The sequence below is a fragment of the Vespa velutina genome, chromosome 3 (genome assembly GCF_912470025.1).
Source record: "Vespa velutina chromosome 3, iVesVel2.1, whole genome shotgun sequence".
NCBI lineage: Eukaryota > Metazoa > Arthropoda > Insecta > Hymenoptera > Vespidae > Vespa > Vespa velutina.
Window position 1 is genome coordinate 9,782,267 of NC_062190.1, and position 22,500 is coordinate 9,804,766.

The following is a 22,500-nucleotide window of genomic DNA, read 5'->3' on the forward strand; positions in this document are numbered from 1 at the left end:
GAGCGCGCGGTGACACTTTTCCAGAGGGTTGAACGTCGGTGTGCGCCCTCGATCAACGTCAATCAGCCGTTAAACAATGACGCGCCGTGCAAAGAGGATTTTATTGTATTGCGGAGAGAGCAAAGTTAGAGGCACAATGCGTTCTCCCATCGGGAACTCAAGTCAACCCCTCGAATGTTCTCCTTTTCTCTCTCTCTTTCTCTCTCTCTCTATCTCTCTCTTTTCTCCTTTCTTTCTTGTTTTTTCTTTTCTCTTACTTTCTTTCTTTCTCCTTTTCTCTCTCTCTCTCTCTCTCTCTCTCTTTTTCTCTCTCTCTCTTTCTCTCTCTCTCTCCACTTTGCCCTTCTTTATTCTTCACTTTTGACATGGATCGCCAGAATCTGTCGGAGACTCGTAGAATGCGCTTTTTTTTCCTTTTTTCTTTTTAACGGAGATTGTTTTTATAACACGACTATGACGCGGTGATATGATACGGTTGACTCTTAGAGATTCAATATGTTAGTGTGCGTTCTTTCGTGCGTTTATGCGTTAGGTCTGACGTCGGGCACGTGTGCGAGACGGATCGTTCGATAAAAAGAGGCCGAACGACGGATGAATATCGTATACGAGTCTCGAAAAAAAAAAAAAAAAGAAAAGAGATCGTCGATTCGTTTCGAGGGCAAAAAAAGGGAGCTTCTACAATGGGATTAAAGAGATGTACTCTGAGAAAAAAGGGTAAAACGTTTGTTAGCACGAATCGAATCTCAACGTTAATTGTTTGACATTTAAACTATATTAAACTAAACTAAACTAAACTAAACTAAACTAAACTAAACTCGTAGAGATAGGGTCGAGAGATGAATTTGATTTATTCGAGTATATAGTATGTATACGGTTTAGGATAGTTCATAAATATTTCAGTATCTAATTGAATCGAGAGGAAAATTCTCATGAATCGTTTTGTTTGCGTAAAGGGTGAAAGGAAGAAAGGAAGAAATAAAGAAAAAAAAAAAAAAAAGAAAAAAAGGGTGTCGCTTCTGAATCTAATGGCTCGTTTAAAGTGTTGACGCGTTGAAAACTTAAAGTCTAAAGCTTTTTTTTTAACAGTCGACGAGCTCGAAGAAAGCTACTTTTCTAAGGATATTTACGAATGATCATTATAATCTAAAAATAATTATTGTCTCGATCGCATATGGAAGATATGTGTATGATAAATATATACATATATATATACATATATATTATTTAACGTATCTGTTTATGGACAAATATTTAAAAGTTAACCTACTTTCGTTGAACGAGTCGATACATTTATTTTATCGTATTACGTATATTGAACTTTCCCGTACGTCGTAAATCCGCTTACGCGTACGCTACACGTAAGCCGGGCCCGCTGCTATGTTGTTGGTGCGATATTCCAAAGTGAGTCACCAATTTCGCGTGGGTTCGTCGTTGTCGTCGTCGTTGTCGGCGACATCGAGAGAGCGGGTGTCCGTCTTGTTCTTTATCTACACCTTCGAGACTCGGCCGACCGGTAGACTCGGGATACATATGTATGTTTTTAGGGGCGGGAAGAGTGAGCGAACGAATACGTTGGTCGAAAGAAGACGAATAATCTGTTATGGGCGTCTCTTGATAAAGAAGAACGACGGATAAGGATGGAGAGAGAGAGAGAAAAAGGAAGAGAGAGAGAGAGAGAGAGAGAGAGAGAGAAAGAAAGAGAGAGAGAGAGAGAGAAGACTAAAAGAGAGAGAAACACATACATGCACAATGCTAAGAGTATTGTGTTTTTGCCAACGAAAAGAAACGAAACCGCGGACCATGGCTTTTCTTCTAAAACAATACAACGTAGGTAGTAGCGTGGTACGCTGCAGTTTGAATCAATGCGTTCTCTTCTACCTCGCGTATCGCCTTTCGACGATTTTTCGCAAAGTACTTTAGTTCTGTCAGAAAATTCAACGAAGAGGGATTTTCGGTAGACGAAACAAAGCCGTCCGTTCTTGAAGGGCCCGAGAATACTTGACTCATTCTACCGTACATTGTTGCGATTGCGGGTTACTTTGGAATGTAAGTAATATACGGAGATTTGAAGGTAAAGAAAGAAAAAGAAGTATTGACGTAGAAAGAGAGAGAGGGAGAGAGAGAGAGAGAGAGAGAGAGAGAGAGAAGTTGTTGAAAGTTATTCTAGCTGGCCATTCGTATGCTTAATATTGTATAACAAACGTGAGAAATGTTTTTGCTTCTTTTGAAAATAGAGACTAGAGTTCATTCAATGAACTCTCACTCCCATTGAAATAATTCAGAATGGTTTATAATTCGATGTAATAATATCTAACGAATTTAAGAATCAATCCTTTACAAATATTTGCTACGGCGCAAAATTTTCTTTATGTTTATGGTTTGGAAATGAGAAATTTTTTCATGCTCGAAATCTCGTGAGATTCATTCGAAACGTATCGATAGCCTCAATATTAAAGCGATATATATATATATATATATACATATTGTATATTATGTGTTGTATAATATGTATGTATATATATATATATACTTACATGGATATATCGATACATTTATTAAAAAGGAGCAACGCGGGATAGTATTTTTCAATATACTCGCACACAATATTTACGACCTTGAACCGGCATGGCAGGTTTATAAGAGGACGCACGAACTGGTCTATGTATTATGCACATGCTCGCGAAGGGTGTAAAGGGTTTGGGGGGATAGGTAGAAAGGGGTTGGTTGTTGGAAGAACCGTCGTAATATTTACATGTATCTCTCGAGGATTTAGCTGAGAAGGATTTAAAGGATTTCAAGGATTTCGTAGACGTGAGAGAGACATTTGGCCTATACTAAAAGACAGGCACGCAACACTTACTACGACGATCCTTTATCCTTTCGTTGGTATTCGAGAATGCGAGAAGTTTTCGTGAATGAAAATATGTTGTCAGACAACATTTTATTTTATTTTATTTTATTTTATTTTATTTTATTTTATTTTATTTTATTTTCACACTTCTCATACTTTTACCTACATCATGTATTATCCTTTAGCATGAAAAAATTTTACAAATCAAATTAATAAATATAAGAAAATAAGAATTATTTATATAATTTAAATATATAATTAAGAATCGTCGAACGTCGTATTATGATAAATTCTGATCGAAATTATTTATTATTCCGATGTTAGAGATAAAGGAGAGTCCGTCTATAATGGAAAGCTTTAATCGTTTCCAGGTACTGTTTACGTTGCTTCGTTAAGTAGACATTTATCTCCTTGGCGAACGATACGACGTTTTAATGTACACAAGGTCCAAAGGAGGTGTAAAACGACTTGACGTACGGAATGAGAAAGGGAGAAAGAGAGAGAGAGAGAGAGAGAGAGAAAGAGAGAGAAAGAGAGATCAAGAAAGAGACAGAGATCTCTTAAGAGGAAAGAACGAAAAGGAAAGGCGAGCATTCCCATGAAGTCATTGCCGGGCGTCGATGCAGCGTGCCAAAGTGTCGTTGACTATCGTACGCATGATAAACACTATCGCCGAGCAATAATCTTTCGTCGCATAAACGTCATTATTTACGAAATATAAATAAAAAAAACAACAAGATAATAATAATAATAATAATAATAATAATAATAATAATAATAATAATATGAAGAAAGCTTTTAGATTGCGCAAATCACGTTCAGCTGAACATACTTACATACGTACACGTGTTTCTTTCTCCTTTTTTCCTTTCTCTGTCTATCTTATTATACTTATCCCTACGTAATTTAGGTTCACGTTTGCAACGTGAATTATTTTCGTTCAACCGGGAAAAGAATTCCAAGTTACCTCGACCATATCTGACATTTCGTGAAACACATATCGAGCGTCGACGCGACTTCGATTCTTTGCGCCCCTGGATGCCGTTTTATCGCACTTGTTTTCGACACTTTTAACAATCTCGACTACCTGCTGCGAGAACTTACATTAGATTGCTCCGGTAGTAACAGATGTAGTAATGTATTTAATGAGGAAAATGTTTACTTTCGATATTTACTTTTTTCTTTTTTATTTTTTTTTCTTTTTTCTTATTTTTTTATTTTTTTTTTTTTTATTTTTCTTTTATTTGTATCGAGCAAGAGACGGGGAAACAAGAAAAAGTATAAATTAACCCGAAAGAAATGCAGATACGTAGAGACATAGTTAATTAACGTCATGAACGAAGAAAGATGATCTCACATTTCTCCTACATACATACATACATACATAGATAGATACATACATATGTGTACATGCGTATATACATACATATATACATGCACGAATACATGAGATAGCTATTTAAACGTGATGGACTTAGGCGAGCTTAAGTCGAATTAATTACACGAAACGTATTTAGTAGAATAAAACAAGATCTCTATTTCGATCTATCGGCGTATTCCCAATTAAATCTTTATCTCCGTTCGATCTTATCTTTCAATTACGCCGAGAAGAAAGTTGTACGAGATTCGTCGTTATACGTACGAATTGATTGGATAGGGTGGGAATGGAAGTGTGTGCGAACGGACGGGAAGAGGGGAAAGTGGGTTAAAAAGGAAGACGCGTTAAAATCACCGTAGAAAATCGATATGAGAGCTTCTGTAGATCTTTCGACGATCTAAGGGACACGCCAATGAGTCGTTAACCGTACGAACGAGGGCATAGAACGCACACATAAGGCGAACAACAATCGTGATCGTAATTCATGTATGGCATATCTCATGTCTTCCTGTCTTTCTATTCTTTTGTACGCTTAAAGGATAACACCCGTATATATCCAGTCACGTGATATCGAAAGAAAAAAAAATGTCTAAGATGAGGAAGAAATGGAATGAAGCTAAATAGACTGGAAAGGATCGACAAGGTTTTATTCGATTTCGAACGATAGCCTTACGATCGGAATATGTAGAATGTAAAGATTACATGAGTGAACTCTGTTGGGTTATTTGACACCCACGCTTGTATAGATTTTAACGATCGTAACGTAAACGCCGTTGGGTGTAAACGGCCAATAAAATAAACATGTACGCGAGCGCGTTGAAAACTGTTAAAGGGCAATTAAAATGTTAATAATTATTCTACATCATAACGTAACTCTTAACTTTACCTTTTGCACACGTATTCGTATTAATCCTGGAAATTTCGAATAATAAACCTTTTAGATTTTAACGAATTAAACGAGCCTTACGGAAGATACAATAGAATACTTTTCTTTCATCTTTCTCATTGTGGATAGAATTTGCTCTCTCTCTCTCTCTTTCTTCCTCTCTTTCTCTCCTTTGTTTTGTTTTGTTTTGTTTTGTTTTCCACCCCTTCGCGCTTTACACTGTACGAAAAAAAAAAAAAAGCAAATGATATTAAAATATAATAATGATGAAACAAAAACAAAAAAAAAAAAACAACAGGAAAAAAATAAAATGTAGAAAAAGTGGAATAGTAAGAAACTTTTATTCCATTGTTCTGGACGAGATGAAAGAAAAGAAGAAAAAGAAAAAGAAAAAGAAGATGAAGAAGAAGAAGAAGAAGACGAAGAAAAATAAGAAGAAGAAGCAAAAATCTTGTTCGCATTCTCGAAGAGGCGTTTTCAATGACGATCCAGCGTGCCAACGCGTCGGCGAGCATAGCGCGAATGGCAAACGGCTATTGGAAGCTCATTGTAGACGAAGAGAGGGGAAGTAACTTCTTCCAAGAGGCTATTTTTATGGCACTTAGTCTTTCCGAGCGGCAACATGCTGGAACACTTGAAAAACACTTGTATGCATTCCGTTACGTTTACGCAACTATCGTTCGAGCATGCGAGAAACAGAGAAAGAAAGAAGAAAGTCTCAGTCTCAATGAGAGAATACGATCGTTCCTCTATTCTACAATTTCTAAAGTGGTTCTCCTTGATTTTTGTGTATATGATCTAGGCGTTCTACTTGACTAACTGTGCCATAGTTTACGTTAGAAAGAACGTAGTATGATACAACGTTATATAATGATATACGATATAACATTGAGAAAAATTAAAAGATGATGAATTTGATTCCATAATGTTTTCGTTGTGCAATGTGACAAATGATTTATATTAAATAATATAAATAATAATGACGATAAAGAATTGATATACTTACCTTAATGTAACTAGCGGCAGGACGAACTTCTCATCATCATCATCATCATCATCATCATCATTATCATCATCTTCGCCGTACGAAGATCATAGGTTGTATTTATAAATCTCCATGGAATTCCAAGCGTTGAACTTCTTTTTCTTTTTTTCTTCCTTGTTTCTTTTTCTTTTTGCTTTTGTTTCGGTTTTCTTTTTGTTTTTTTTTTTTTTCTTTTTTTTTCCTTTTCTAAAGATAGGATTACGGGACGCAATATCGATTTTCAACGATTTTCAACAAAAGTAATATCATCGTACTGCTCGTGAGAGAACTGAAAATCCTAAGAGAGTTAAGTTCTCTAGAACATGGCGAATTAACCTGCGCGACGTTATACTCTAAGGAAAATTTATGACTCGGAAACTTTGTAACGACTAGCCAGCTTTTACTGATATGGAATTCAACACACGGCAACGGAGGTTTAAAGTCATTCAGAGTCGGTTGTCGGTGTTTCTTTTTTTTCTTTCTTTCTTTCTCTCTCTCTCTCTCTCTCTCTTCTTTCTCTTTTTTTTCTTTCGAACGTGTAGAAGTAAGAAAACGCGTGAAGTAAAGACGAGCTTATATTTACCTTGATTCTTACGGATGTTACGAGATATTCGTAGAATATAACACAGAGAAAGAGAGTCAGGAAGATCGTCGACGATCTAACGCCTTGAGGCGTGGATAAAAAGGAAAAGTTGTCGAGTACCTACGCGGGACTCTACGGTAAGCGAATTACGTCGACATCGTATAGATGTTGAAAAAGGCTGTTGCGAAAAAGCTCGAGGGAAGAATCGTGGGTGGAGAAAAAGAAGAAGAAGAAGAAGAAGAAGGAGAAGAAGAAGAAGAAGAAGAAGAAGAAGAAGAAGAAGAAGAAGAAGAAGAAGAAAAAGAGAAGTACACGCCCGACTGGTATCGACATTTCAAAATTGCAACGCTCGACGTCCATTGTCACCCATCTTCTCCGTCTTCGAGGCTTCCGTTAAGGTACGTAGTACCTACTTTCCTTCAAGAAAAATCGAGAAACGTTTCTGCAGCTTCCTTGAACCTGCTGCAGGAGATAGATGAAACGATGAGGAAAGGAAGGGGGAAGGAGAAAGTACGGAGACAAGATAGAGTCGGAGTAATATATAGTATGTCGTAGCTGGCCTTAGCTACTACCTTCGAAGTTGGACGAAAAATTATTGGCAAAGTGTCGATAAGTGTTGTCGACTCTCTCTCTCTCTCTCTCTCTCTATGTATATATATATCGTCCCGTTTTTCGATTAGGTCTTTTATTAAATTCGTTTTCGTGATACTCCCTTTTCCACGATTCCGCTTGAAATTTCATCGGTTAAAACTGGAGAGGACATAAAAAAAAAAGAAAAAAAGGATCAAAATGAGTACAGATAATTGGCACGTAGACGTTATCTTGATAATCATGAACGAAGAGAGAAAATAGGAATTTGCTGGAAGGAAAATCTCGGGAATCGACTATTTTCATGTCGTAACCAATGATGGGCTCAAAGCCAACTTCTCGTTGCACGTATTAGTAGTAGTAATAGTAGTAGTAATAGTAGTAGTAGTAGATGTTTCCTGACGTAGTTTTAGGGATTAAGGATCACTCGTATCGCATTAGTCTTAATTTATTTAAGCCCGTGAAGCGTGTCGTGATGTTCGAAGGATTTACGGATACAGATGTTTTAGTTGTTTCATTCGGAAAAGAAAAAAGAAAAAGGAAGAAAAAAGAAAATAGAAAAAAGTAAAAAAAAAAAAAAAAAAAGAAAAAAGAAAGGAAAGAAAAGAAAAAAGAAAAGAAAATACGATTTTTTTTAGGGAATACGGGGACGAGGTAAGAGATATAGTGTATCGATTAATCGATATTTTCTTTTTTGTTTGTTTTTCTTTTTTTTCTTTTTTTCGAATGCCTGAGGTATACAAGAATATTTTATTCGTCGAAAGTAACAAATATACAATCCTTTCAAATAAATTGCGTCAATTTAAACCATATACTCTGTAATTAGTTCGTTTCACGCGATTATCCGTCGTCTCTTATTAACTCGATCGCGTTTAATTAATGAGCGAGCACGTGCATTTACGTTACGCACGGGCGTGTATTGTCGTACCTCTATACAATAAACGTATATAAAAAAGTGAACGCGATTTATAAATTGTCCGAAGCAAACATCAACGCAAGTGTGAACGCTTGCAAAAAACAGAGAGCTAGAATTTTGGCACGATTTTCTGAAAAATCAATCGAGTCACTCGCGCGTTCCTATATATCCGTGTAACAAATAGATAAAGTACAATTTTTTTTTTTTTTTTTTTTTTTCTTTTATTAGCCAAAACGCGGCATTAGCTTCTCTCTCTCTCTCTCTCTCTCTCTCTCTCTCTCTCTCTATCTAACTTTTTTTCTTTTTATTTCAACTTTGCCGCTAATTTTTTTTCTTTCGTTTTTTATTCCTTTTTCCATTCGCCAGTATTTGCATATATATATATATATATATATATATATATATATATGCAATATAATTATTATATATATATATATATATATATATATATATATAATACCTATACATATATATACATATATATATGTATATATATTTATATATATATGTGTGTGTGTATATATATATATATATATGTATAAATATGTATGTATATTAATATATAAACATCCATCGTTTCTCTAAATGGATTGATCCATCTGTATCTGCGCGCGTATCTCTTAGTACGTACGTATGTACACATATATCCATCTAAATGCACAGTCTCTAGTTAGCTATCAGCCATGATTATACACGGGATTTTTTAATCGGCCGTTCGTTTCGAGATCGTCTTTCGGTCAATTTATCTTTTCCTACTCCTCTTTTCCTCTATCGTTTACGAGAGAAGAGAAGAGACAAGAATTCAGAATGATTAAGTCTCATATGATCATCTACGGTTCGTCTTCTCGCAAATTACGCTCTTATTTACAACAATAACAATGGCGTTAATACGGCGCAGAGGCGCGCGCGCGCGCTCGCGCACGCGCACACACACACACACACACAAATGTTAAGGCAGTGTTTTCGATGAGTTCGTTCGAAGAACCACCACGTGCTCCTTCTCCATTCGTCGTTATTATAACCGTAAATATCGATATCGTATATCGATTCCCGTATTCGTATCGTTATTTAATTTTTTCCTTTGTTTCTTTTTATTTTTTATAATTAATATTATTATTATAATTATTATTTCTTTTTTATTATTATTATTATTTATTTTTATTACTATTTATTATTATTATTATTATTATTATTATTATTATTATTATTTGTTTTATTTATTATTATTATTTTTTGCATTATCATTATTATTATTATTATTATTATTATTATTATTATTATTATTATTATTATAATTATTATTATAATTATTATTATTATTATTATTATTTCGAGGATCAGTTTCGATGATCGTAGGCGTCCATCATGTTCGTAACTATCACTCACCGGCCAAGGGAACGTAACTTCGTTTGTAAAAGCAATTCGACGTGGTAACGCGTTCAAAGCCAGGGTCCAAGCTGTGCTTCCAAAATCGTAGCAGCATCGGTCCTTCCCATTACTCTCAAATGATTCAAGAGATCTGTGACAGCCGTTGGTTCTCTATGCCTTGCCTCCCATAAATCGAGAATGTGTTCCGTCGGGCTCGACTTAGTTGCAAAGTAGTTTATGTACCTGCGACAGGAGCAACGAGAATCCCGTCTAAAGTGATTATTAAGAAGGCAATCGCGACGATAGATAAATCGATTGATCATTAACGCAAAAAAAGACAGGGGGAAAAAAAAAGAGTAGAAAAAAGAAAAAACAAGGAGGAAGAAAAAAAAAAAAGAAGAAAAAAATTAATAACGTTGTCAAGCGAGTAAACGTGCCCTGAGATTTTTTCTCTTAAACCGTACGAAGAATCATTAGCCGTACAACGACTGAATGTCGATTGAGATAATGAAAGGGGAACAACCGATTAAGAGGATTTCTTTCCTTTTTTTTTTTTTTCTTCTTCTTCTTCTTCTTCGTTGATCGGATACAAGAACTAAACGGGTTTACATTACGTGAAGAGAGGAGCACGGTGTACATACGCATCTTCGTTGTATCTCCCGGAGGGTCGGCAATGAAAGAAAAACTCATTATCGCGTGACTAAGCGGAAAGATGAGTTAATGAGAAAAAGATAGTAGTAGTGATCTAGTTTCTAGTGTCTAGAGATAAGTAACCAAAATAAGGGTCTAACGTCGAATGAAATAAATAATAGCTTAGGGTGAGAATCGTATAGTTCCATTAAAATTTCGTTCTTAAGCGTGAATAGAGATGGAGGCAAGTGTATTACTAACCTGTCAACCTGTAGTCTCTGAGCCAACATTCTCCAGTCATTGCCCAAAGCGTTAGGAGGGTCGAGGCACTGGCAGAGTTGTTTCCTGAGAGACCTGGTGAACCGAAACGGTCTGAGGGCGGTTGAATCCGTGGTTGCGTTATTAGCATGTCCACTGCTGACGACGGTCACTTCCCTGAGAGGTCTGGTAACGCTGCCGGATGAGATCAGTTGCTTCGCGCCGTCGTAAACGATCCTGAAGACTTGCCTGGTGTCGGAATTGCCTTGCGAGACCTGTAGCTTGTAGCTTCTGGTTGTTGTCGGGCCAAAGGCTGTGTCTAAACCGAAGGTCACGTGTTTCGTGTTCTCCTGACAATTCCAAACGTCTCTGAAGGAGAGTTCTTGACGCTCGGTTGGCGATTTGCTCTGCCATTCGTTCCCGACTTCCTCGAGACTAACGCAAAGAGGATCCCCGTTGTCTTGGAACATGAGCGTACGTGGCTTGTCCAACAAGTAACCTCTGATTTGTGACTCCCTGTCGACGATCGCCTTTGTGGCAGCCTTCGTGTCCTCAACGGCATAGACCCTGACGCAACACTGGCCAGCTTGGCTAGCGAATAATGCTAATCTCAGTCTCTTAGTGGCTATCGAGTTCTCGCAACTCTGACCTGCGAGAACGTAACCCCTGAGTTGCTCCGTCACGATAAACGCTTCCGCGTGATCGAGCTGCGTAAAGAGCGGCGTGTTGATCGTTTCGTTGCCCAATGTCAACACTCTGCTCCACGTCACCACCTGATGATCCTTCGTCGACGACATCGACGAGCTCTCCTCGACGTTCAGATTGTCCGAGGCCCATACGCTCAGCTCCCAGGTCGCGGGATGCAACATTGCGCAGTGTTCGAATTGTAGGATCACAGGTTTATTGAAGGACGCCCTAGATGGGCCACAGGTCACCACCGCCGATAGCTGCGTTATACCGTCTGCGAGGACAAAACGAGTGTCTTTTCGATTTTGTGACAAAAACGAGCATTTCTAAATATCGATAATGATCTCGATATAAATCATTATACCGTTAACGGATAATAATTAAACATCAATCGCTGTCGATAAATTCAACGTTTCGTCGATGAGTTTATTTTCGCATGTACACGTAAATACATAAACATAATCCAAATTCGACGCGTAACTGACGTACGAAACAGCAGAGGTCTCTCTCTTTTTTTCTTTTTTTTTTTTTTATTTCTTCTTGAATCAATTAAACGCAAAATAAACGTCGATCATATTTTATTATTTTATTTTATTCTTTATTTATTTATTTATTTATTTATTTATTTTTGTCTTTTCTTCAATGTCGTTCAAATTTTCACGGCCGCGGACAGATACAATAAATGCTCTCACGTCGATAGCAACAATTGACGTTCACTATTACCGTGAATATTACGTCAGGCAATCTCTCGAACGCGACTCGACGAAATTAGAGTGCTAATTTGATTTATCGACATTGTGAAAGGGGCTGCACGGAGATATCGGTGGGAGCGAGATAAAAGCTATAATGCGATCGAATTCGTTCGGGGAAATGTTAGCTTTTTCGTTGTCACGACTTTAAAGGGAGAATGTCGGAATGACAACGTGTTCTATCTTTCCTTTCGTTTATTATATTTTGTTTCTTTTCCCTATCTCGTTTTTTTTTCTTTTTTTTTTTTTTTCACACTTACCAGGTAATCTAGGCCTAAAGCGATCCTCGTTGAGAACCGCCAAATAGAGTTCCTCTCTGAGTGGCTTCGGTACTGCTCCTTCGGGTACCGACATTGAAATTCCAGAATCCGGAAGGACCAATAATGCACCTCGAGTATTGACAGCAGCTCTCGCTACGTTTCCAGCTTCGAGCTTGGGTAACCTGACGCTTTCGGAGGCAACGTTGTAAGTAGAGTCCGAGGATGGATATGAACTAGTGACGCTGTTCTCGCTGTCGGAATGAATCTGCTTGTCGCTGCAAGACTCTTGCGTCGATGTCGAAGGAGTTGGTGACATCGGGGATGGTTGGGGGGCGATCGATAGGTGCGGCACGTCGTAATGGTGCTCCGAGAGGGATCTCGACATCGACAGCTTCGGGTCGAAAGGATACTCGTAACAGGCCGGCACGCTCGTCGCCGTCACGTCCGGTTGTAGGCTCAACTTCTTGTCCTGGTCCGGGAAGAACTCCGGCTGGAATTCTGAAACGCACACGGCCGAGGCACGGCTCGTGGGTATCTCTGCGCGCTGCGGACAGATCCCGGCAACGATACTGTTCCGATTCTCTTACGCATCTCAACTTACCGGGATACCTCGCAAAGTCCTTATTGCAATTTTAACGCTTACGAGAATCTAATGGTACTTAGTTGATATGCCATTTAAATGATACTTATAAATTTTCACGGACGTCGTAAATTTTATCTCGAGATCGTAGAAAGAGAAAAGGTGAGAGTAAGAGAGAGAAACAGTATGAGAGAGAGAGAGAGAGAGAGAGAGAGAGAGAGAGATATCTTTATTACGATCGTAACTCCATACACATAGGTACGTACGTATTACGAATCATATTAATTTAAATCTTAAAAGTGCGTAAGGACTTTACAAAGATCCTGCGTTACCAGATAAGCACTCGCGCCCCGTACTTTACCGATGTTCAACGATGTTTCCACATAGAATAATACAGTTTTACGACCTCTTTTATAGTTAATACGAGAGAGATTAGAAGAAAGATTAGAAGAGGGGGAAGAAAGGGGGAGGGGGCGGGAAAAAGTAGAAACGCGTTAGAAACAGCAGACAAGTGTTTTGCATGTGTATTAATGCATTCCAAAAGCGTTCACAACGATAGAGACGAACAACTTATATGAATAATTGAAAGATGGAAAATAGGAGCGAGTGCTTTTGGATTAATCAAGCTTCGAAATAGTATCTTGCCTGCTTTTTTTTTTCTTTTTCCTTTTTTTTCTTTTTTTTTTTTTTTTTTTTTTTTTTTTTATTTCTTTTGTTTCGCCGTTTAAGCGAAAATAGGAGCGAGAGAAGCAAAAACAGAAGATTGAGGAACAAATTCGAGAAGAAAGGAACCGAATGATCTCTTCTTTTTTTTTTTTTTTTTTTTTTTGATTTTTTTTGTTTTTTTGTTTTTTTTTTTTTGTTTTTTTACCTCTTTCGAAATGCTTACCATTGCGTGCCATGGAGTAGAGAGAATGATCTCGACCTTTTCTTCGTAAAAGTCTTGCCAAGAAAAATGCTAATCCACCGATGACGACGCAAGCCACGGTTAATCCGATATAAAGAGCAACGTCCATCTGACGATTCGCTGCAATCAAAGAGGAAAAAAAGAAAAATACAAATCTCGAGACATTGTTATATATCGAAATAATAAAATTAATAGAGTTATTTAAATAATCTTGATAATACACGGATTCAAATATTAGGACGGACGTAAAATCAAATAGATTTATCAAAGTACGTCGTATGAATATTCAAACGTTTCCTGCATTATACATTTTGCGTTATGGTATATGTATTTAATTGAAACGTTTGTTGCATATGTAGTCATATATTATATGTATATGTCAACGATATGAACGTTTCAATTCCATTGTACATGGATTTACGTGTGGCTTGAATTAGATATATATATATATGTATATATCTACTTTCATATATGTATACATCTATTTTATATATATATATGTATATATGGAAGAAGATCGAGATGATACGTACATATATATATATATATATATATATATATATGTATATATATACGTATGTATACATAATGCAACAGTAATATAGAAAAGTAGTTTTCCAGATAGTAGAATCATCGAAATAGGTGTCTCCTCGTTACTCGAAGTGCACACTAGAGACGTGAATAACTCTCGCGAATGCAAAAGCCCGGTCGTCCACGTTTCTCAAAAAAAAAAAAAAAAAAAAAAAAAGAAAAGAAAAAAAGAAAAAAAGAAGAAAGAAAAAAAATGAAAAATAAGAAAAAAAAACGTCGTCGGTGTCAGCTCATGAATATTTTATAGGCGAACTTTTATTTGTTCTCCGGTCTTCTCTTTGCCCGAGAGAGAGGAGGGAGACTTTCTTTCACACGGGTCTCTACGCCGTACACAAAGATGTCGTTTCAGAACGTTAAACGTTTCTCGTGTCGCTAAATATTACGAGAAGTCGTAGAAAACTTTTAAGGTTCCTCGTCGTTCAATGTCGGCTCGGTTATATGCACGTTTCCCCCTACTCGTACTACCGGGATGATTCTCATTTTATTATTTTACAACGCGTCGTTATTTTCTAAACCAATAAAAATCGAGATCGGTTTATTATTATGGCCATTAACACGGACGATAAAAAATTTGATTGCTTAAAGGATACGAGAATGTAATATAATATAATTTTTAAATTACCAACTAACTGGCAATTGATATTTGTTACAAATGAACGAACGACGTGAGAAACTATAAAACAAATCGAATTATTTATAACACGTTGTGAAAAGCTCGAAGACGTATGAATGAATTAAAATGATAAGAAGAAAAATGATAAGTTTTTACGAAACGTTTTTACGGATGGACCACTTGAGGAAAGAAAGAAAGAAAGAAAAAAAAAAAAAAGATAAAAGAAAGAAGAAAGAACAAAAAAAAAACAAAGAAAGATGGGAGAAGAATTTATTCCTGCTCTATCTCTCTCTCTCTCTCTCTCTCTCTCTCTCGCCCCCCCCACCATCCTTCTTTCCCCTCCCCTCACACATTTGCATTAAAACGCATTTAAATATTAAACACTATTTATAAGCTCGGCGCGTATCTATCTACTACTATTCGAGATTTATTTCAACGATTTCGAATATCCCTATGGCCATAAAAATTGTCACAAGAAATTCCTCAAGGAACAGGCGGACAGCAGTAGTAGAACAGCAGCAGTGACAGCATCCCTACTCTCTACAAAACACCGTTAAGCTTCTTCCAATTTTAGAATGTCAAAGCCATACGAGGTTGTAACCCTGGTACGTGACTTTCGGGGCCCTGACTTTTTCTCCTTCTTTTCCTATTCCTCCTCTCTCATAGGATCATGTGCGTCTCGTTTTCGTGTGTATATACGTTACTCTACTCTTCTCTCTCTATCTCTCTATCTATCTCTCTCTCTCTCTCTCTCACTCTCTTTCTATCTCTCTCCTTAGAAAGACACGTGCCTCGAACGTCAATATCTCCGCGCGAACGTCGAAAACGAGTAACATCGTTCGAAAGTCGGAAGGAAAGATTTTCAAAACGCAATAGTTCCACATCGTTACACGCAGGACGTAGGAAAATGAGATCGGAAGTGCGTGTGCTGCTTTCACCCTATCTCCAAGACACTCTTGCGGTCGTACGTGCGACAGCGCACGTATTTGTGTATATATGTATGTGTGCCGTGTGTATGTGTGTATGAGAAAGAGAGAGAGAGAGAGAGAGAGAGTAACTTCTGTTGGGGATGCCACGATTTATTTTCTTAACCACGATCGATTTACGTTCGGACGCATCTGTGCCGCGACGTCGTATGTAACATGACATAGCTTATCTATATAGGATGTCCCATTTTAATCGATAATAAGAACATACATTATACAACTTTTCTTTTTGTTTTTGTCATATTAGCGTCGATTAAAATACGACATTCTTTTTTTTCTTTCTTTCTTTTATAAGTTAATAAAACGAATTAAGCGAATTTTTTTTTTTTTGCAAATCTCTTTAATGGAATTTACTTGAAGGATAAGTATTTAATTTCACGTATACGTTGGAAGTTTTTTTTTTTTCGATACATCATTTCTCTTGTACTTTAAAGGTACTTTTCGAAAAATCGAAGTCACTACGGAATTCAAGGAGGGTAGATTGGTCCCCCCCCCTCATTTTTTCTTTTTCTTTTTGTACCCCTCTCTCTCTTTCTCTCTCTCTCTCTCCTGTCTCGTCTCGATGTCTCACAGAAGCGTAGGTATATGTTCGAGACCACGGCACAGGATAATGGCACTTTATTTGCATGCACGATCAATTTCCCCCAACCATCGTAAGGGCGTAACGGCTACCGATTACATAATTTTCTTCGATATTAAAGGCAGCCCTTGCCGAGGTACACGAAGGGACCGAAGGGAGCCGTATAGGTCGAGCGAGCCTACGCGTATATCGCGTGCAACTTTGATGTGCCCTCGCTCGATAGAATCGTTGAGATTCATGGAGAAAGAGAGAGAGAAACAGAGAGAGAGAGAGAGAGAGAGAGAGAGAGAGAGAGAGAGAAGGGTTTCGTTCTAGCGACTGCATCTACGCGGACCACCCTCGAGACTACCACCAGCTATATAGGCTCATTGTTACGATTGTTTGGCTCTGTAAAGCTCGAAGGGATCCATCCGATCGTTCTCCCAGAACTCCCTTCTACTTTCCCAGCGTCAATAATTAACCAGTCGCGTAATTAAATGTAAATATTCGAAAAAGAGTTTACGCGTAGCGTAACTCCTACCCTTCGATGGAAACATTCTCTCTCTCTCTCTCTCTTTCTCTCTCTTTCTCTCTCTCTCTCTCTCTCTCTCTCTCTCTCTCTTTTCTCCCTCCCATGAGTTTATACTTACTTGGCACAGGCTCGTATATCGAATCTCATAAAAGAAACAACTTCTTAAGATTTCCTACGAAGTTTTCCGCTTTCTCCGTTCGAGGGTATTCAAAATCACGTTTAACCAAGGGAATTAGAGACCTAACGAATTTACATTTACCCTTAGGCGATACCTCTTTCCTCTCTTCTTCCCTACCTATACTTACCTACCTGGTATTGACTTCCTTCTACCTTCCTTCCTCCTCATCATCATTCTCTTTCTCTTCTCATTTTCCTTATTTCAACGTTCTTTCGTAATTTTAATAATCTTTCGTATATTAACAGTATCTACATAGTACCTACATAATTATATATTGATCAAGGCTATTTACTAAGTCGATTCTCTTATTACTTCGCTTTAAACTCGTCGATTAAATCTTTCTCAAGATGAATAAAATATGTTAAGTACGATTCGAGAATCGGTATCAGATCGAAAAGAAATATATAAGTGTACGGTGTAGTTGGGAATATAAATGGCGTTCACCGGGCGTGAAGAATCCATCCAAGAATGTCGTACGACGGGTTAAGGACATTTTCTTCGCGGTTGGACGGTCGCACCCTGACTGTCATACCATTTAGAACTTCTACCTAACTACTTTGGCTCCTTTGCTCGTATTTTTTTGTTTGTATGTATATATGTGTGTATGTATGTCCTTTTTTTCCCTTATCTGTTCGTTTATTTGTTTACTTTTTCGTTTTGTTCTTTTTTGTTTTTTCTCTCTTTTTGCTCCTTCTTTTTTTTTTTTTTGTTTCCCGTTCTTCTTGGTCATGTGCCCGTACTTTTCCCTTATACCACAATACTTTTTCATCATTTCCTTTTCCTTTCCTCGAGCTCGTAATAGCGTCTCCTCGCTTCTCCGCAAGCATATATACAAATCCGGAACGAATTGGAGGAGGGTCGGTACATCGCGCGAATCACGGCTTATCTAATCGAGAGAGACTTCCCTCTTGGACTCTTGCAAACGCACCGTGACGAGGAACGCGCGTGCGAATGAAATATGCGACGAAAGAGAATTAACGGGTCCGAGAGACAGAGAAAGAAAGAGAAAGATAGAAAGAGAAAAAGAGAGAGATCTAGGAGTGGCATTGTCGCGTATGTGTGTATATATATATATATATATACATACACACACATATATTTCTTGAACAAAATTTTTTTTTTAACACTCACCTTCTTCTGTCAAATGCGCGCCACCCATCTTCGCGTTGCCAACTGCAACAAATAACATTCATGGTTGTGTCTTTAAATCTGTTCTCTGATATGTTCAGAAATTTCATTTTTGCATGTTTATATATATATATATATATATATATATATATATTTTTCTTTTTTTTTATTTTTGTTTTTTGAAGAAGAAGAAGAAGAAGAAAATGAAGAATTTAAAAAACGTTTCTATGTTAATTTTTGTATATAGGAGAATAAAAAAATATTTATAAGTAACTTCATGTCTCGCGTGACTTACCATTGCATATGCCGCCGGTGCAATTGGCCACGCTTATATCTTTGCCCTGACATGAACGGCCACCGTGGCTCGGAGGCGGCTCGTCGCACGATCTCCTTCTGGTGTGCGTGCAGTCGCTCCCGCATATGGACCACGCCGACCATCTGGACCATCCACCGTCGACGACTGGTACAAAAAGAAAAAAAATAGAAAAGTGTGTCTCGTAAAGTCGTTAAAGCGGCGGCAATGCTTTCGATCGATACTACGAGAGCTCGATAAAAAAGTTCGACGAGCTTCTTGTAAAAGCATTATTCTCGTTCGATATCGATGCTCGTTGGTGGCTTTATTGCCGTTTAATCTGCTCGAACGTTTACTTTTTCCTTTTTGTTTTCCTTTTTACTTTCCTTTTTTTTCTCCCCCAACCCCCCGAAGAGACATTTGCTCGTTGATGCACCTTTGATAAATTGATTTATACATACATATATACATATATATACATATATATATATATATATATATATATATATATATATATATATCGTGCATCTGTCCTCGTTTTTTTACGATCTTACGATCGACAACAAAAGGATAAGTATGTTAAAAAAGAAAAAAAAAAAAAAAAGAAAAAAGAAAAGGCGGCCGAATCGTTATAAATAAATACTTACCCATAGTGTTGGTAAATTCCTCCAATGCGCCCGCTGTTCCGACATAAGCAGCAGAAAAGAAGAAAGAAGAAAAAGCGTTACGCGAGTACTCAACGAGAGTCGAGTTTTCGCGACGGAAAATATACGAATATTAGCTCTATGCTTAAACGTGAATGCATGTAACGTGCAGGTGTTTTTGAAATGTCGCAAACCTTTTGAAAAGGTGAATGCTGGTAAAGAGACCCTCTGGCATAAGATGACCGCGAAGACGTAAGAGATGCTTGTACGAAAGAGAGAGAGAGAGAGAAAACGATCGTAAATCAAGCGAGAGAGTTTCCTCTACTCGGCATTGGTAATATCGGCCCGCCAAGGCAAAACCTGCTTGAGCCTGACGTCTACGCGACACGGACTAGGATAAGAAGAGGAAGACGACACCACCGCCAACGCTTGCTTACACATTAACTATCTTCAAAGACGTCGCCTAAGGTATAGAACGCAGCGAAATTGCAAAAGGATAGGCAAGAAAGAGATAGGTATATAGATATATAGAAATAGAGAGAGAGAGAGAGAGAGAGAGAGAGAGAGAGAGAGAGAGAGAAGAAACCCCCCACGAAGCTGAAAGCACGTCGACGTTAGTAAGCGAATTGTGAGAGCTTTTTACGAGGCACACGTGAGATGATGGGTATTACATTGAGAAGATTTTTCATCGAACGACCACACGCACGATTACCATTATCATTTACCATTGAATCACGATATAAGCGATTGTTATCGGAAGCGTAAAGCAGCGATTGAAATAACCGCTTGTCATTGTCGCATGGTGGATCATTGGACTCACCAGGACAGGCAGTGTTGCAATCCATTTTCTGCTGACTTGGACCGAGACAAGGTTGACCACCGTTCATAGGTGCCGGATTCGTGCACGTTCTCGTTCTTTTCTGGCCACCTTTCGCGCATCTCGAATGACATTCCGACCAGGCAGACCAGGAAGACCAACCACCGTTCACTGTGAACATAGTAATTAATGACTCGTCGTTTGGCGATAATTGGGAGATACGAACGTTTGCCGTATGAAATGTTAATTGGAGAATATTTAATCTTACGGTATACTGTTAGGCTAACTGGATCGCTTAATCGTTTTGCCGCGATGTTCTCAGCCACACATGTATAATTAGCCTGATGGCTGAGTTTTGCTTGGCCAACAAGAAGATGTCCTTCGCTGGATACCAAAAGAGTGTCCGAGTCAGCATCAACTGGAACGTTGTTTCTCAGCCAATAGACTCTTGGAGGTGGCACACCGAGAGGTGCCAGACATCGAAGTTCGGTGCTATGACCAGCTTCGACCGAAACGGAATATGGCGGTGACTCGAATTGCTTTTTCAGGTCTGAAAAAATAATCGTTCCTTGTTGTCGTTAAAACGAGATAAACGACATACTAATGCTAATTGGAGAAGCGGGGTTTGGGAAGACGAGATATACAAAGTTCTTATCAGGGTTCTAAGAGAAAAATTTGACATTAAGACTACTTTAAATTCTATTTGAAAATGTATGCATTTCGGTGATTCTGTTAAACTAAACTTTGTCCGCTTCATTAGTTGCGTAACTCTAAAATTGAACAAGTGGTTCTTCCCTAAATTGATTCTCTTAGGAACTCCTCCGCTGACGCTCGTCGCATTGTCTTCTGTTAAGGAGCGGAATTAAATAATGACATCACTGCCAGGAGAATCAAGATAATTACGAGGGGCAGAGGACGAAGTAAGGCAAAAGTCGTTCTCCTCTTTCTCTCTCTCTCTCTCCCTCTCTCTCTCTCTCTCTCTCTCGTGAATGATCGTATCGTATTCTTAAAGTTTCATCCTCACGCGTTCAAGATTAGATACTTTTTCTTTTTTTTTTGACGTAATAATAATAATAAGAAGCAATACTTACAAGCAACATCGATCACCGCTGGTTGACTCTTGATCTGTCCCGAGCCAGACCAAGCGATGCACTCGCACTTGAACTTGTCTTTTCCGAAATACTCCTCTATGTGGTCCCTGGTAACGTTTAACTCACAATCGACGATCCTAGTTCCCGTGTGAGGATCGACGAAGTCTTGTTGAACCGAATCATCCGCTCTGTCGTTGTTACAACGAAAATATATTTGCAATGCGTGTGCCGCTTTGCAACGAAGAGTGGCAGGTTTATTCTTAACGACGAAGGAGTCGACCGGCTCCGTTAAAAATACCGGAAGATGTCCGCCACCTTCCGATATCAGTTCAGTGTCACTGGCGATGGTAGCCGAAGGCACGTCATCCTCCTCGAGGAGATATGAGTCCTCATCCTCCGCCGCGTCCTCGCCTTCTGAAACATATAAAAACGAAACATTTTAAAGGCGATCGACAAAAGATAATATCAATTCGCCGAGTATGATACGAGTAAAATCTCTGAATCGTTAATGCGATAGACTCGAATCAATCGGCGTATCGGCCAATACATAATAAATTCGTGAAATCCGATTATCGGATTACTGTTGCCGAGCGGACTAATGAAAAAATGGCACTGCAGTCAGTCATTTGAATACTAAACAGTTCGATAATGGCGCTTGGCGATAGTAAAATACGTAGGATCTCGAGTCATTAATTCCATCCTGAATGTTATTCACGTAGCGTACCTATCGGAATCGTGAAAATTCTATATTCGCTTGTCAACAATACCGTGCCTCCTGGTAAATCCTGACGGGACGGCCGGCTATTAATGCCGCAGCTTCGCAGTACTCCGGTCTCGTAGTTCTAACGCGTTGGCTCCGAACAATCGTGGTACTGCAACTGCAGTAATGAATTTTCGGATTTACGCGGCGCCACCGGTGCACCGAGCTCGATGTATTTTCCGCCAACGAGTGGTTAGACCTTTATCCCCGTGCGACATTTGGCCGGGGGCCACACTTTTCATCGCGATAACCGTGTGCCACCTACCTTCTCCCCCTCCTCCTCCTCCTCCTTCTCTTCTTCCTCCTCATCCTCATTCTCATCCTATATCTCACACTTCGTCGCCAACGAAACTCGCGAATTTTTCAAAAACGAAACGCGATCAACTCACTTCTATTTTCTCTTTTATCCTCACTTTCTGCCTCTTTTTTCCTCTTATATATATATATACACATATATATATATATATCCATAAACCCTCTTGATTTGTTAATACGTGTCCTGTCAGATTTCCGGCTTTGTGGAATACGATCGATATCATAAAAACGAGAAAGAATGTAACGTCGACAGAATAGTCGACGGTGAACGAATTTAAAAAGAGAGAGAGAGAGAGAGAAAGAGAGAAAGAGAGAAAGAGAGAAAGAGA

At 38.4% G+C, this 22,500-nt stretch overlaps 1 protein-coding gene and 1 long non-coding RNA gene across 6 annotated transcripts in view; both read right to left on the reverse strand.

Moving 5' to 3' along the window:
* Positions 1–4,041: 4,041 nt before the first annotated feature.
* On the reverse strand, positions 4,042–8,539 carry LOC124947771. Its single transcript, XR_007100488.1, has 2 exons — positions 6,122–8,539; positions 4,042–5,334 (listed from the first exon to the last, which is right to left on the reverse strand). It is a non-coding gene; the product is annotated as an uncharacterized LOC124947771 (long non-coding RNA).
* Positions 8,540–9,434: 895 nt separating this feature from the next.
* Positions 9,435–22,500, reverse strand: part of LOC124947592 (netrin receptor UNC5C-like) — a 42,596-nt gene continuing 29,530 nt past the window's right edge. For 3 of the 5 annotated variants that reach the window (XM_047489968.1, XM_047489964.1, XM_047489965.1), the window contains 10 exons: positions 21,097–21,510; positions 20,274–20,555; positions 20,009–20,176; positions 19,192–19,224; positions 18,548–18,712; positions 18,256–18,297; positions 13,648–13,785; positions 12,179–12,676; positions 10,486–11,443; positions 9,435–9,837 (listed from right to left, as the gene is read on the reverse strand). In XM_047489968.1, coding sequence (XP_047345924.1) covers positions 9,666–9,837; positions 10,486–11,443; positions 12,179–12,676; positions 13,648–13,785; positions 18,256–18,297; positions 18,548–18,712; positions 19,192–19,224; positions 20,009–20,176; positions 20,274–20,555; positions 21,097–21,510 — 2,870 coding nt within the window. In that variant the 3' untranslated portion in view covers positions 9,435–9,665. The remainder of the gene's footprint in view (positions 9,838–10,485; positions 11,444–12,178; positions 12,677–13,647; positions 13,786–18,255; positions 18,298–18,547; positions 18,713–19,191; positions 19,225–20,008; positions 20,177–20,273; positions 20,556–21,096; positions 21,511–22,500) is intronic. The other 2 variants (XM_047489966.1, XM_047489967.1) reach the window with 2 other exon arrangements.